A 17045-nucleotide genomic window follows, 5' to 3' on the forward strand; every position below is an offset into this window, starting at 1 on the left:
AAAGCTTCGCGCGAGAGGGGGGGGGGGTAACAGAATTCAGACAAGGATTAAGAGTCGAGAAAGGTACAACGAATCGTCTTCTTTCTCTAATAATTTAATGAAACGTCAAAGCTTCGCGTGAGAGAGGGGAGGGACTGAATACAGATAAGGATTAAGAGTCGAGAGAGGTACAACGAATCGTCTTCTTTCTCTAATAATTTAATGAAACGTCAAAGCTTCGCGCGAGAGAGGGGAGGGACTGAATTCAGACAAGGATTATGAGTCGAGAAAGGTACAACGAATCGTCTTCTTTCAAAGCTTCCGCGCTTCGCGCGGGAGGGGGGAAACTCCCCCCTCCCTGCACCCACCCCCCTAGGGAGCGCGCTTCGCGCGCTCTTTAAGTGATTCGCACGCTTCGCGTGCTCACTACCGCCCCCCCTAAAATAAAATCCTGGCTACGCGCTTGCAAAATGATAAGAAATTTGGCCAAGTCTTGGTAAAGTTACAAACACTGTACACAGAAAGATGTATATGGGACAACACGAACACGTGGCGTAAAAATCCTACCCCCGAGTTTAATGATGTTACATGACATATTTAGAATATGAAGGCATTTGAAGAGCCATGCTTTTCAGGGAACAAGTCTTATCTGATGTTCTTCCACACTAGCATGATAAGAATGATAACGCTCACAAATTATTTTTCACCTCTCCCCAGAACTCAACCTTCTCTTTAAGTTCTAGCACAGCATGCTTTGGCCTCAACATTTCTCTTGATAATGTTAACCTGTTATGATGTAGCAATTATTATAAATTATGAATTATTATCTTGATGGAAGTGCACTGCCCTCCAAACTCTTAAAAGTAAATAGCAAGGTTACAAATATAACTTCCCTCCTCTTTTGGGGGAGTGAGGGAGCGAGTCAGCTAGGCGATGAAGAGGTGTGTGGATTTATCCATCTTTACCCCTTGTTTGATGTCCATGAGCGTGTTTCTCTTCTAAGCCATGCGACCTCACTCCTCTATTACACGTGACCTCGTGAATCAAAAGACTCACACAATGCTCTTATTTTCTCCCTTTTGCCCGTTATAGGGACGGTTTATGAAGGGAAAAAAAATATTATCGCGATAGAGTTTACTTTGACTTTGAGCGTGACGAGCGCTTTGTTATGAGACGTTACGTAATTCAGGGACGATATTAGGGTCAGACCGCTGTTTAATATACTCCACTGATTACGTGAGGAAGGCCCTTTTCATCTAAATTGATATTAATTTCAGCCAGGTCATGGAGATAAGCCGACTAGAATGGCAAAAAGGATGTCAATGTTAAAGACATTAACCGAATTTGTGGAAGGAAGAAATAGGGGCAAGGAGTGAATGGAAATGATAGGAGAAGAAGAAAGAAAGAAAAAAATGGTCACGTAATATTGTGTATCAGAATTTTATGTCGAGGTCACTTTGATTTGGTTGCCTTATTTAGTATACTCTCATTTTAAATTATCGTTTCTTTACAATCTCAGAATAGTTTATTAGGTAACAGTACAAATATACAATGCACGTGATATAGTAAGCAGTTAGTTAAAATCTTTACTTTGTTTACGATCGGTCAACAAGTAGGTGATGTTGATATACCACATGGTTACATATTTTTCTTCTTAATTTGATTCACTGATAATAATATTATGTAGTTTCTTTTACAATTTAGTGAGCTGAATTTCGTCGTGTGCTTGCTATCATTTTCTTATCTTTAAAATATTGCATACATTTTAGCCACTTGAAAGTATAGAATTATGAATTTATCGTGAAAAATGTTCTTAGGCCCAAGTCTGATACGCCTATTTTGCTTGTAATGTCAAATGATTCAAGCGCTATTGTATATTATGAGAAATTATCTTTCGAGGTAAGAATGCAGCCATTCGATCCAGATAAGAATCAGAGTTAAGATGACACAACGTGCATGAAAATGAAGATGATGGTAAATATTTTCGAACACATGGCATTTCCCCATTATTGATAAAAAAGAAAGAAAAGAAGTTCTGTGTATCATCGGTCAAGAGATGGGGTAATTTGAGGAAAGCCTACAGCACTAGTCAAACTTAATGAGATCAACTCCAGTGATGTTTCAAACATCAGTCAAAGTGTGATAAATCTTACCGAAAACTTTCTGAAAGTTTCAATTTATTCATTAAATGTCATTTGAAATAAAAAGAAGAAGAAGAAGATGCTTTTATCGCTCTTTATGATCTTATCGTTCGTAGGTTTCTAAGATCTATTCATTCTTTGGAAACACGAGTCTCCACTGTCAGTCGTTTTGTGTCATGGATTAGAATCTGAAAAGTGTAATTTTCGAGGTTACAAATCTGTCGGACATAAAGTCTTCAAGAAAAGTAGCACAGGGCTGGCTACATGAGTTTTAAGTTTGATGGTTATGACAATGCTAAAAAAAATCCGTCTGCCCCCAACTTATTTATTATTATTTCCATATAATAGAGTTTTCTTCATTCAAGCCAACAAAAAGTCAAATGGGATTTTGATGGACTGCTTTCAAAGAAAACCCTACACTATATAAATATATAAGGGATGAACATATTGTATATAGGCTATAGGGCATACAACTCCAAATGATCACAAAAATATATTATTTTATAAATTTTAGTGCCCGGTAGAATTGTCATCGCAAAATTGTGAATTATTTTTCGATAAGTTTTACAATTCTTAAGATAAAAGGTTAATATAAGCAAGAATGTAATCAACTCAAATATCAGGTTCCACATTTACTCCTTTTTTTTCCAAGAACAGTGAGAGCCTGGATCAACTAGCCACTGGAAACAGTGATGCCACCATCACTGCCAGCATTTCATCAGAATCATATGGAAGGCATGATGTAGTATTTTATTTGCACCCCAAAACACCTGTAAAAATTCATGCACACTACACTACCTCAGATACACGCACAAAAAACTCAAGTTCGTTTTATAAGTCCATGTTTTATCTGCAAGAAGAATCTTCATGATTGAAGGTGGCAGAGGAACCTATACTAGAAAAAAAAAAAAAAAAAAACACTTTGCTCAGCGGTCCACTAGACGCGAGCAAGTTGAGATATATAGCGCCACTTACGATCAAGTTGGCCTTCATAACATTAACACGTAGTGAATAAACTGCATTGAGAAGATCGAAAAAGGAAGGATAAATATTGGTGTAAAATATGTGCAAATCTTCTATCTAACGGGTATGTTTTTATGCTATTTGATAAATTACATATTTCCCCATTATTCATTGGGAATTTGCAATGAATCACGAGTAGGTCATTGTCGAAAAGGTACCACAGCTGTGAATAGATTTGGTTGAAACTGTAAATGTAAGTTGCATACGACATGAAAATTAATTTGTGGGACTACAGTAAATATGTTGATGAGCAAGCGTAGCTCGTAGACCGAAAGCTTCAATTTCTGATATCGACGGTTGTTCCGCTGAGATTGCATCTGGCTCCTCTGACTGCCTTTATACATATGGAATGTCAACAAAGTCAGTTTTATCAAAGAAATGACCCATATCAGACGGTTATTTCTGTCTAACAGCGCAAGCGCAGCTTAGTCACACAGTGGCAGTGCAGTGTTGTATTGTATCTAAAGCCATTTGACGCTAGTGTAGCTAGTTCTGTATCCATTTTTTTTAGCAGTTTAAAAATCCATTCTTAGCAAAGAAATTTTAGCCCAATTTTTGACTAATTTTAATCATAATCATATATTGCATTTTCCACTTGAATTTGGATCACATTCGACATCGGGAAACGTTTGTTTAAAGGTCTAGACCTAGACCTATGTCCCTTTTGCAGCCAACCTCAAATGCTGTAGAACTTTGCAGGAATTATGAATATGTCATCTCTGAAATTTAAACGTTAGCAGTGTCCTCATATTCAAATTATGCAAGGAAAACCGTTTACTTGCTAGACTTCACTGTAAGACACTATTGAGTGACTGACTGGCTTTTTCTTCTTTGGTAATAACATACATGAAAAGAGTTGTAAAGGGTACATGAGTAGATCTATTTGTCTACATCAATAACCCACTTTTTGTGATGGCCAAGATTAAACTGATTGAATCTTTGCGCAGCATAAAACGTATGACCATTCGGTACAATTGTCTGAAAATCAAGACTATTACTTTTGGGCTCTATAGCCCTAAAATCGATTTTACAACTAATAGTCATTATTTTCCCACTTGAAGACATTTTCAAGCTCCACCTTTTTTAGGGAAGTTCTAAATTAGTATTATCTTTCAAATGCAGTTGGAATTTAACTTTTTCATTTTTTGGGCCTGCAAATGGGACATAGTCCCTTTAAGGGTTCGATGTCAACGTCGTCGCTTAGTACCGTCTACGACTACATGTACGCTGTAGTCCTGCACCTCATACTGAAGCTATCAGTCCAAAATTATGCAGACTTCTCGTATGCGCGATACCATAAACCATACGAGAAGTCTGCATAATTGTGTACTGATACCTTAGTTTGAGGAACAGGACTGTAGCGTAGAGACAGTACTGAGCGACGACGTCGACATCGAAGCCCTAAATGAAGGTTTCCCGATGTCGGATGTGATCCAAATTCAGGTGGAAAATGCAATATATGATTATGATTAAAATTAGTCAAAAATTGGGCTAAATTTCATTTGCTAAGAATGGATATTAAACTGCTAAAAAAAATGGATACGTAACTACACTAGCGCCGCAAAGGCATGATATGACTTGGGCTTAAACTTAAGTCAAACCCGCCAGGGGCCCGTTCCTCAAAACTGTCATAAGTCTAACAACTTGACTATCCCATTGAAATGTGTGTTATATACTTAATACACGTTTCAATGGGATAGTCAAGAAGTTAGACTTGTGCCTGGTTTTGAGGAACGGGCCCCAGATCGCGATCGTTAGTAACTTAGTAAAGCCCCACTGCACTAATTGTAAGTTGTTGTTGTTCTTGGATTTTAAGGCTGACCAATCTAAAAAGATTATTTCTGCTACTTGCGCCCTCTATAGCAAGCAATGCCTAATCGGTGGCGTGCGTTGGTCCCCCATGGTCCCCCTTTTCAGTTCAGCTTATTTGCTCTGCAGAATACCCTACCAATTACTTTATTAGCCATAGATATACTAGATTGTGATTTTATTGTTTGCGTGAAAATAATGTTATATGCTGTATACTTTCCCCGTTTCCTCAATACAGATCTGTTTCTCAAATTGATACCATCAGTAGGCCTACTTAGGAAACGGCACGAGACAAGGAAGTAGTGGGAGTTTGTCCAAGACATTTTAAACCATTGTGAGCATTCTTAAAATCATTCAAGATGGTGTTAGCAGATCTTGGAAGGAAAATCACGTCAGCTTTGAAATCATTGAGTAATGCAACCATCATCGATGAAGATGTAAGTATAGGAAAGTTGGCGTGAATGTATATACAAGAAAGATGCTTACAATACAGATGACTGTGTGTGGTGTGTTTTAAATAATTCTTCTTGGTAGAAAAGATAAAATATGGAAGCAAATAGTGCTTAAGCTCGGGAAAGGTCAAAAAGTGTTATTATGAGTGACCTGTGGTTAAACAAAAGTTAAACAATAAACAAGATCATAATCTCATATTTTCTAAAGTATGTTTTAAAAATGCTCTAGTGAGTATTTTATCCACATATTCTCTTTTAGTTTCCTTCAGATTAGATACCGGTATTGATTATTTAAAAAACCAATGACAATATAATATAATATGTGTATAGGGGATAGTATTTCTCAAAAACTACTATGGAAACCAAAAATGTGGGAGCTTACTTGTATAGCCTATGAAATGGGCATATCGCATTCTTATGTGCAACATACATGTACAACTAAACTCACAATTATCTTGAATTGTGCCAAAACTCTTTGTAGTACAGTGGCTTAACAAATTCCTTTTATCAATGGTCTATACATCTAGGTACTCAACTCCATGCTCAATGAAATCTGCAGGGCTCTTCTGGAAGCCGATGTCAACATCAGACTTGTCAAAGCTCTCAAAGAAAATGTCAAATCTGTCATTGACTTTGATGAAATGGCAGCTGGTCTCAACAAACGCAAGATGATCCAGACTGCAGTCTTCAAGGAGCTAGTCAAGGTAATGTACAGTACAGGGTGATTGGACATTGCTCATGTGACGATTGTTCCAATCTAATCCAAACCAGGTATTTATAAAGCACCACTATCTAGTTGCCTAATCAAAGGCACTGAAGATGTTCCAGTATATAGGTGTAGGGTTAGGTATAGTGTTGGATCCAGAGTTTAAGTTATGACTAAAATTTGGTTAGTTTTAAGGAGTTGACCATGGAACCATTGTCACAGGAGTAGGCGTATGTCTTGTACAATCAACATACAGATATTAAAGTAACAATTTTTGAGCATCATGAGAAGTTGATGTGTTGTTTGATACTCATTACAAAGAGTATTTCTATATTCTCATCTTCTGTTGTACAATTTTTACAAATATAAGACTTTAATTAGCCAGAGTGTGTTGTGTTTATGATGGTGTGCAATAAATGATATTTAAAGGGATCGTTTAACAATGTTAAATCTGAGATACACGACCCTACGTGTTATCAGTGTCTGTGATATGGTGAAATATTGAAGCCCTAAAAAAATTGCGCTTCAAAATGATCAAGAAGTGCCTCAAAAAAGTAAAAATCTTTGAGTGACCGGTTTTACCATACTCGTTTTCCCCAATAGACTGTAGTGTTATGAAAACCGTCAGGCGAACGGTTTTCAAAATTTGTAATTCCAATCATAAATATCTTGATAATCAGCTTGTAAAAGTCATGAGGTTCCTGACTGACCTAAAGGTTTATAATTATCATTGCATCATGAGCTAAATCCAGAATTTTGTTTCAGAATCTGAGACAAAGTTACCGGACCCCTTTAATACACATGGTGTGTTTCTAAAGCCACTTTTTTGGAAGTGTCAGGTAATTAAGTAATTCATTTCATTTTTTGTTTGATTTTTGACAGCTTGTGGATCCTGGAGTGAAGGTGTGGACTCCAACCAAAGCAAAGCCCAACATCATCATGTTTGTGGGACTACAGGGAAGTGGTAAAACAACAACTTGCACAAAGGTAATTAAATGACTCAGATTAATATGGAGTATTGCACGATGTGTTCTGTCAGTAGACTATTTCCGTTAACATGTCAGTATTTCTTTAATTATTTTATGAAAATCACATTAGCTTAATTCTGGGTGATAAAATGTATCATGTGATGATAAAGATTTTCAAAAAGAATTTTTATTCAACTTGACCTTTAGTGTAATGGTATGTACAGATTTGTACTTGGAAGCTTGGTTGATTGAATCTTAATGTCATACACATGTTCTGATATGATGTTTATAAAACTATTAAGCCAAAATATCATTTCAGTTTAATGGCAGATGAAATGCTGAATTTATTTTTGATATGATTGTAATGTGTGTTCTAGGTGAAATAGAAATTTGAAATCTAAATACCTCTAGGCATCAAATATTAGTCCCTAAGATTCAAGATTATTTTGAGAATCCGATTCCCATGATAGTAAATCATTCACTTTTATCTCATTGATAGCTTGCTTACTACTATCAGAAGAAAGGGTGGAAAGTGGCTCTTATCTGTGCAGATACATTCCGAGCAGGTAAGTGCATCAGAACTCTTCTTATATATTATGAATGACTTTTCCCGCTATTATTAGATTACTGTTTGTTGAATTTTACTTCATGAAAATGTAGAGAACTCTTGGAAGGGATTTTTGTTGATTGTATCTGAGTGACAAAAACTCATGTGCATGGAAACTAACATTGTTAACATTTGAAAAGGATCAAGAGAACAAACATAAAAATAAAATTGAACAAATCTTTCTACCACATAATATAGAACAGAAGAAGAAGTACAGGTAAGTATACTTTGAGCCAGTCTGTACAATCTTGGCTGAAGCAATTTACTCTATATGTTTATACAGTAAGCTTTCATTTCAAGATATGCATTTATAATTTAGTATTCAAGATTTATTTACCTAAAATAAGTGGACGATTCAAGCATAAAACATATAAACAAGGAAATTAAATCTGGTATAATTTTGTTTGTATACCCATCTGTCTTATTTTAGGTGCCTTTGATCAGTTAAAACAGAATGCAACAAAAGCCAGGATACCATTCTATGGCAGGTGAGTGAGAAATATGATTGCTTGTCAACTCATAAAACACTTCCTTACCAAATATATGAACCTTACAATAAATGTTTATTTCCACATGTTATCACTTGAGTTTTGTTTCCATGTACACTTCGATTTGATGAATAGAAAATGAAATAAGGGAAATAAGAAACATTTCACTCAACAACGATATTGTGGATTACTGATTTTGCTTTTTATCTAGGTTTTTTAATCCAATTTTTAAAATCAATATTAGGCAAATATTCCATTATGATTCTTTACATCTAGCTATACAAAAAAAGAGGAATCTGAACTTAGATGTTCAAACTTTTTTTTGAATACATTTGGAAGATAAAAATATGAAAAAGTAATGATCTAAAGTGTATACTAGACTTACGTTGTTATATTTGTATATCCCCTGTGTATATCAGCTATACAGAGGTTGATCCAGTAATTATAGCTGCTGATGGAGTAGAGAAGTTTAAGAAGGAAAACTTTGAGATCATCATTGTGGATACTAGCGGAAGGCATAAGCAAGAAGATTCACTCTTTGAGGAAATGTTGCAGGTTGCAAATGTCACGGTAAGCTAGTTATGCTCTATCATGCTGAGATCATGATCACATTAGAGTAGAGTATATTTGATTAGAGTGATATCTTCTATTAAAAAGATCAATTTAGCAGTGTTATATCTTTCATCAAAAATTTACCAAACAAAAAAGTCACAGACAGTTAGGCCACATAGATATATCATTTCGTGAATAACTATGTAATAGGCATACCTATTCATTTTATTGTTTGTAAAATGTACATATGAATTGAGATCTATTAAACTGAACCGATATTTTCATAGTTTTATTTTAAATCTCAGATAAAGAAAATTGAACTTTCAACTTGATATGAGTTGACTACAACAAAGTTAATGAATCAGTATATCTTGGAAAATAAAGTGACTTTACAATGCTTTTGTAGATGCAAAGTATTGTATCTTTAATGTTGTGTTTCCTATGATAAAGTGACTTGCCCCTCCATGTTTATACACTCATTTAGAGTCCTGATAACATCATCTTCGTAATGGACGCTTCCATTGGTCAAGCTTGTGAGAGTCAAGCCAAAGCCTTCAAGGAGAAAGTGGACGTTGCATCGGTCATCATCACAAAGTTAGATGGACATGCCAAAGGAGGAGGTGCTCTTAGTGCGTAAGTAGATCAATGTAAATTATGTGTTTTTAAACACCTGAAAGACTGGTATTTTAGATCGAATAAGAAGAAACAGTGATAAAAAACCCTGGATGTTTTAAAGCCCATCTGCACTAGTCTGGCCAGGAGGGATTAGACCTTCCTGCATGGTCACTGACAGGTGGTTATCTCATCAAATCAGCTCTAAATTAACATAAGAAAAAGGGGACCATAGGGGATTAACGGTCACCGATTAGGCATTGTTTGCTACATAGAGGGCCCAAGTAGCTATAAGTGGTGCTTTAATATTCTTCTAAACAAGATATCTGAGGGTTCTATGCACTCAAATGATAACATTTGTTGATTAATTTTAAATGGCTTTGTAATTTTTGTGAAAATAATAATTGTTATGTATTTTTTAATTGTTTGCAGTGTCGCTGCAACAAAGAGTCCTGTCATTTTCATAGGAACTGGAGAACACATTGATGATTTTGAACCTTTTAAGACCAAGCCTTTTATCAGCAAGCTCTTGGGTATGACACTCTCAGCTAACATTTTCTGGTCGATTTGTTAGCTGTTACACATCACTAAATAATGAATATCATACTATTTCTCTCTCTCTCTCTCTCTCTCTCTCTGTTAATATGATTGTATAGCCTCTAACATGTTTGCAGTTGCAGTATGTGTAGAAAAAATTCTTCTCCATATTAAAGACCTTAAATTGTGAGAGTTGGAAAAGCTCTTCAATTAATCTTGTGAGACACTAGTCAAAAAGAGTCTAGATTATATTTAAAGTTTTTTGAAAGAGCCATATTAACAGCTATTTTGAAATGGCAAAATAATAATTTGTAAATGTTTGGATAAATGTTCTGTGCTTTGTCTGTCAAGGCCAATATTATATCAATGATTAAACTGATTACCATAAGGGTAATTAAATGTAAGCTGGCACATACTATGTGCTGAAGACCTCATCACAGTCAGTAACTCTTTACATTTAACTTGGGCTTTTGCATGGTGAGATTGGTTTTACTGGATATCTGACAATGTTTCAGGGGATTTAAATAAAATAGGTATTTATTTATTTCAATGCATAATGTTTCATTCTTTCATTTGTTCTCTCAGGTATGGGTGATATTGAGGGTCTAATTGACAAGGTCAGTGAACTCAACCTGGATGACAATGAAGAACTCATCAACAAACTCAAACATGGTAAGCAATCAGAGAAAGCTCTCTGTCTATTTGAAGTGTTTGTGTCATCAGAAACAATTCCACTTTAGTATGAATTTAAACAGTCTGTCAAATAATCTTACATGACATGTTTTTTTTTACTGAAAGGATTGCACTTGCATGTGATATGTATTGTAAATTACAGAAATTCAGATCATTGATGTACAACCTTACATACATGTACATGTTATTTGCATCACCCTTTCTTAATGTTGTACCATTAAATGTGTTAAAAAACCCAATGTATTTTTTGTGTGTGATATTTTAGGGGCAGTTTGTTATTAATTTCTTTAATGTTTCTTTCTGCAGGTGAATTCACGCTGCGTGACATGTATGAACAGTTCCAGAATATCATGAAGATGGGACCTTTTGGACAAATCATGGTATGTTTACAACTGTGTCAATGCTCCTCTTAAATAAGTCAGACTTTGCCCTCCCCCCCCCCCCCCCTCCTCCATGTCAGTCGATATTTTCACAATATGATCCTGAGCCAGGTTGGTCAAAATTTAAGTTTTCAGTCTATACAATGTTTTTCTTCCATAGCAGACGGACATTTTTCTGTAATGTGTTATTCACTACTGGTATTCAAAAATGGTTTATTATAATAATTATTATTATCAGGATGGATGACATTAGGTCATGAATATGATGCCTCCAGCACTCCTCTTTTATTATGCACAACATGATGTCACATTTTATATTACTTTTTGGCTTCCCCATTTTACTGAACAAAAATATTGCCAATTCATCTATTCACCTATTGAATGCTAGACTGATCTTTATGATAGTAGTTTGCTTCTAGATGTATTAAGAATAATGATGAAATTCATCCTTTATCCAAGTAGTTAGTGTGCTGATTTAACTTGTGACTATGCACTAGGAAAGTTAAAATTGATCAAAATCCAAGGACGTGCTCTCGGTTAACACAAACTTGTGTGATTTCAAAATAAATAAAGTTCAGGGTTTTATGTAGAAGGGGATTATAATGCAGCTTTGATTTTATCAGGGCAATTCAACAATATGTAAACAATGCATTACTCCTGTACCTTTGTCATGAAATAATGATGTCTGTTGTGCATTATGTGTAGGGTATGATTCCAGGGTTCAGCAGTGATTTCATGACGAAGGGCAATGAGCAAGAGTCCATGGCAAGACTCAAGAAACTGATGACCATGATGGACAGTATGAAGGATGAAGGTAAGTGGTCTGACAGGCAAGATCAATGGTCAATATGTTAGCATGAATCATATGCAGCTTCAAATTGGAGGCATGACATTATACAAAGTATTCAAAACTATATTATACATCTTTTTATTCTCAACCAAGCTTTTGATGAAACACAGAGTATGAATTGTAATGTGGGAAGAATCTCTTTTTTTTTCTTTGAATGGGTTTTCTTTTTATTTATTTTTTCATTATTTTGTACTTATTTATTTATTTATTATTATTATTGTTATTTTTATATTAAATATATATACTTACCAAAATGCCCCCTCCCTCTGACACAATTTTGGACGATAAAATGTAGAAAATGTAATAATGTAAAAATCTTTGTTATTGCTTGTCAGACATTACAGATTTTTGGGACTCTCACTCCTCAGCAAAGAATTATGGATCTACCACTGTTTTCTGTTTACCTTCACGATTCCCCATGCAAATGTAAAGTATTTGTGACTGTAACATTCTGTCCACAGAGCTTGATAGTAGAGAGGGTGCCAAACTGTTCATGAGATGTCCAGGCAGAGTCCAGCGAGTGGCCAGAGGATCTGGCGTTTCGGTCAGGGAGGTCCAGGAACTCCTTCAACAGTACCAGAAGTTTGCTCAGATGGTCAAGAAGATGGGAGGCATTAAGGGACTCTTCAAAGGTAAGTCAGGTAAGAAAAGAGTTTTGCACTTTTTTTTTAAAGAGGGAAAAAAAAAAAGAAGAAAGAAAGAAAGAAAATTGATGCAATATTTCAGTCTGTCATTATCCGATCACTGTACATGTCCCCCCCCCCCCCCCTGCTCCTGAATTTTTCATTATGCACCTCCGAGTAAGACTGAATGTTTAACCCAATCGTAGCGGCCTCTCCGATAAATGTTCCTGTCTTAGTTGTGCACATGCACTGCCTTCTTACCCAATCGACTTTCCAATCATAATCTTGGTTCTAGTCACACCTCCACTCTTAATTGCACGCGATCGAGAACAAGCATGCTTGGAAAGTAATGTCTGTGAAGTGTCCGTACACTATAAATAAGTACAATGTACTGTCCATGAGAGCTTCGATACTGCTTCCAATGTACGGGACGTACGTATAGCCAGCGCTCAGGCTAGGCGCGCCCAACATCGTTCACTGCACTTGCACTGCTTGCACAGTACTCCAATGACTTGTCGTATGCATAAAGAGCAGCGAAATTGCTTGTTATAACCAGAATGATCAACAATATTTTTCTTTGTTTTAGGGGCACTGGATGTAGCTCATAATATTTCAAAATCTCGTTATACTCTTTATACACTTATATCGATCACCTGTGCAGAAAGATAGTTTTCCTTAAACATTGCTTCTTTATTGTTGAATATGCTGTGCATGGAGACCACATGTTTACAAATAACCTATTTTGTTGTCTTCCTGAAGCAGTCTTTCTATACATGTTTAAAATATATTTAAATATTTAATATACATTAAACTATTGAATATTTAAATAAATTTCACTGTTTATGTCCAAACAATTTTTAGGCATTAATGTTTGGACTTGGCTTTAGAAAGATATTGAGAAGTCAACATAAAATCTATGGCTTTGCAGTTTGGGTTAAGTTTGATTTTGATATAAACAGGAAATCACTTTTCTTCTCCTATTATACTAGGTGGTGACATGTCCAAGAACGTGAACCCAGCACAGATGGCTAAGATCAACCAATCAATAGCAAGAGCTATGGACCCCAGAGTACTCCAACAGTTAGGTAAGTTAACATCTGTCGATTACTGTGTATGTCATGTTTGAATGATAGGCATATTGACAGCTTTAACATACAGTGTTTAAGAGAAATACATCCATGGAAAAAAGGGTATTAAACCTCACTACTAATATAACGATATTATATTATGCTTGTAACTGACAACACAGTGAATTTTTTTGTGCATACATGTACTTATTGAATACTTTTATTTCCTTCTTATTACAAAATAACTTAATCAGTCAACTTTCTTTGTCTCAACATTTTCAATGGCTGTGTATTTTGAGACAAATATAGAATAAAACTGATCTTTTTAACACTTATATTATGAAAAGATGTCTTTCTCACCACTTCCTCCCTTGCTCATGAATTTCTTTCTATCCATACATTTTTCTGCACTGTAATATTATATGCCATTATTGTCTTTTAAGCTTCTTCTAACATGCCTCTTGTGCTTCCCTGTTCTTATGATTTGTATTGTTTTGTTCTCTCATGATATAGGTGGTATGAATGGACTCCAGAGCATGATGAGACAATTCCAGCAAGGAGCAGGAGGCGGTATGGGCGGTGGTATGGGAGGTCTAGGCAATATGATGGGAGGGGGTAAATAGCCCTAAGGATCGGGTGAGGAAGGGCAGAACTTTAGTCATGAATACAAAAGAGAGGAAAGGAAACTCAGCAAAACAAGGATACCATTACTGCAACAGGTACTATGAGAGAAGGAAATCAGAAAGGTGTTACAAAACAAGTGCTGCATGAACTGTAGCCGCACAAGGAAGAAGCAAGGAAAGACACTTCTCAATGATGTAATGAAAGAACCACCATTATCTTACACATTAACACTGTGCAAGGACATTGTGGAGGAGTAAATATCTGTAAAAACAAGTTTGCACAACTTCCTTAAAACATGATGAGAAATGTGAACACATCAAAGGAGGATGGGTATGACTATCATATTAATTGCCTTGTGTCTCTGTCCTGGCCATGTGATAGATAAACAAAATGGAATCTTGTTTTATTCAATGAGATAACACACATGCCTGCTGGAGTCAAGCAGATATCACTATGGTAATTGAGTTCATAGTTAATAACCCTTGAGAGAACATCTGAATTCAATCTTCCATCACGCAAATAAAAGAGGTTTAGAGATAACGGCAAGCAATTCCTAGCTGGTATGGAATTAAACTCTCATAAGATAGTTCTTCTTTCTTCAGTACATTTACAGGTGTTTGTTCCATATATATGTATATGGTTTTGAGACTACTCTGAGAAAGGCTGTCAAAATATGATTCTGATTGGCATCATCCTTTGATGGGCTTACATACACAGACATAATATTCAGTTGTTTTGACCAACACATTCAAGACAAAAATTTGAATCATCACATTATGCATATGTATCAAAATATTGTAGGTAATTTATTATCACCAAGTTATACAATTGAACACTCAACAAAGCTCATGGTTATTATGACAATGTATTATTAAAACCTTTTTTTCTCAATTTTTTAATTTTATTTTGTTGAATTTGTGAAAATTTTACTTTGTCAAGTTTACTCAAGCTGACCTTTGAACTCGAATTTGTAGTAATTTATGATTCACTTCTCTCCTATGTGTCATTTCTTCACGCCTATCACACAATTTAAGATGGCTTCTTCTCCTGCCTCAGTGTGTTTTCTTATGAAAGAAAAAGAACTCTCTGTACGCTTTTACAGTAAAGGATTTCATTTTTACAATTACTATTACTGGTAAAGCAATTTATTGAAGTGCTACTTTAGTAGTGAATGTACTGATTATTCTGATCATTTTCAGTTGCTTAATTTTCTGAAGGCAGTGATTTTGTTTGTTGAGTACTGTAATTTTTCTAGTCAAGCTGTATTATCTTACAATTACAGAGGATTTAGATTATGCTTTTGAGGCCTTTTCATATCAGACATAGTCATATTACAGTTAATCACAATGCCATTAAAGATAAACTTGAGTTCTGGTAAAAAAAGAAAATGAATTCTCACAGAATCTAACAAAACTTACACTGAATGTTCAAGATTACAAATAAATGTCATGTGCCAAACAATTTTTGAAGAAAATGTATACTGGCTGAGTAATGAGCATATAAAGATAAGGAAATCAGGGTAGTACTAGCCCTGACACCGTGTGTGTTGTCCCATATACATCTTTCTGTGTAAGTGATTGTTACTTTACCAAGACTCTGCCAAATTTATGATGATTTTGATGACTCCAGAACCTTGCATTACACACCATTACTTACATGCTATATGATCAACTTTTCTGATCCATTCCACACCTTTTCTTTCACAATGCAATCGCATTACCAGAACTCAAGTTTATCTTTAAGATTATGTGGGTTTCTGTAATGTACACATTGATTTTTCTTATGGGTTGATCGTTAATGAAGTTATTACTTTGAAACCTCTTTTAATCACTTTTATCCCAAGATATAATTCACACACATTTATTTATTTTTTAATGTTTTGGGAAAGAATACCCACAGGAAATTGAATGAAGGATATCGTAAAGCAATGCTCACAAATGAATCTGAAATTGGGTAATGTGAGTTAATCAAATATGATATATTTCCCTCTGTTTTCATTTCGAAAGTAACATTTCCAAGGTTGAAGCATGTATCTAATAAAAAATTCATCTGTTTTTATGTTGATAATCATATGCAATTCTGGTATTGACATTTTCTTTTCTCTGTTTCAGTCACTATATTTTTGTCTCCTTTCCAAAGTTTTTTGTTTCTATTATTATTCCACTGTATAGCATCTGTAATTTTTAAAATAAGCTAAAACTTGCTCACAATTATATTTTCTTTGGGAACGTTTTGTATATTCAGACAAGACAATAAAAAAATAAGGAATATGAGATGTGGGAACATGACAGGTTATTGTAAGAACTGTCAAACATTGTCCCAAGAAAAAATCATGTTGTATGTTTGATCAACTTCCTTACACTATGGAAGTACTATATACATGACTTCCATTGGAAGTATGTTTAGGTGCATGCATAAATGTATATTGAAAATTAAAATTCTTATTTAAAAACCAAAAGATCATGTTTGTATTTTGTTTACTATTTTATTGGTTCATATTTTGAATTTTATGTGGAGGCGTTTTAAGAATACTGTACTTTACACAAGCATAAAGTTAAATTAATGTCTATAGCAGGGACGGCGATCCCGGGGGGGGGGGGGGGGGGGGCATGTCCCCCCCCCCCTCAATTTTTTTAGGGGTCCCCCCCCTGGAAATTTGAAAAAGTGCAAAACAAATTGTATAGCATATACTGAATAATGACTGCAACACACTTTTAGGCTCCGGAAGGTCCAAGAATGCAGCGTTTAGACTAATAAAATTGCAAAAAAAATCTCGCTCGGTCGCTACGCTCCCTCGTATAACATCCTTGTAAAAAATTTCGCATTTCATCCCCCCCCCCCCCCCACCGGTCATTAACAGAAATCGCCGCCCCTGGTCTTTAGTCTCTGTTTTTAGAGACTTAGTGGCCATAATAAATCCAGTAAAACATTGTG

General features: G+C 35.3%; 1 protein-coding gene across 2 annotated transcripts; it reads left to right on the forward strand.

Moving 5' to 3' along the window:
* The first annotated feature begins 3127 nt into the window (after positions 1 to 3127).
* On the forward strand, positions 3128 to 14748 carry LOC575138 (signal recognition particle 54 kDa protein). Of its 2 annotated transcripts, none has more exons than XM_030998681.1 (15): positions 3128 to 3207; positions 5191 to 5389; positions 5932 to 6108; positions 6993 to 7097; positions 7578 to 7644; positions 8116 to 8173; positions 8593 to 8743; positions 9210 to 9358; positions 9770 to 9870; positions 10460 to 10546; positions 10874 to 10947; positions 11653 to 11761; positions 12259 to 12438; positions 13410 to 13505; positions 14001 to 14748. In XM_030998681.1, the coding sequence occupies exons 2-15, from the start codon at positions 5312 to 5314 to the stop codon at positions 14108 to 14110; spliced, it is 1542 nt and encodes a 513-aa protein (XP_030854541.1). In that variant the 5' UTR covers positions 3128 to 3207; positions 5191 to 5311; the 3' UTR covers positions 14111 to 14748. The 2 variants fall into 2 exon arrangements, with proteins under 2 accessions (XP_030854541.1, XP_030854542.1); XM_030998682.1 differs by having other exon boundaries at positions 12259 to 12429.
* The last annotated feature ends 2297 nt before the right edge of the window (positions 14749 to 17045 follow it).

The sequence above is a fragment of the Strongylocentrotus purpuratus genome, unplaced genomic scaffold (genome assembly GCF_000002235.5).
Source record: "Strongylocentrotus purpuratus isolate Spur 01 unplaced genomic scaffold, Spur_5.0 spur5_scaffold_5, whole genome shotgun sequence".
NCBI lineage: Eukaryota > Metazoa > Echinodermata > Echinoidea > Camarodonta > Strongylocentrotidae > Strongylocentrotus > Strongylocentrotus purpuratus.

Coding starts and splice junctions, on each gene's coding strand:
- LOC575138 (XM_030998681.1), top strand. CDS start 5,312: ATGGTGTTAGCAGATCTTGGAAGGAAAATCACGTCAGCTTTGAAATCA. Junction 6,109..6,992: donor TCTTCAAGGAGCTAGTCAAG/GTAATGTACAGT, acceptor GATTTTTGACAG/CTTGTGGATCCTGGAGTGAA. Junction 12,439..13,409: donor ACTCTTCAAAGGTAAGTCAG/GTAAGAAAAGAG, acceptor CTATTATACTAG/GTGGTGACATGTCCAAGAAC.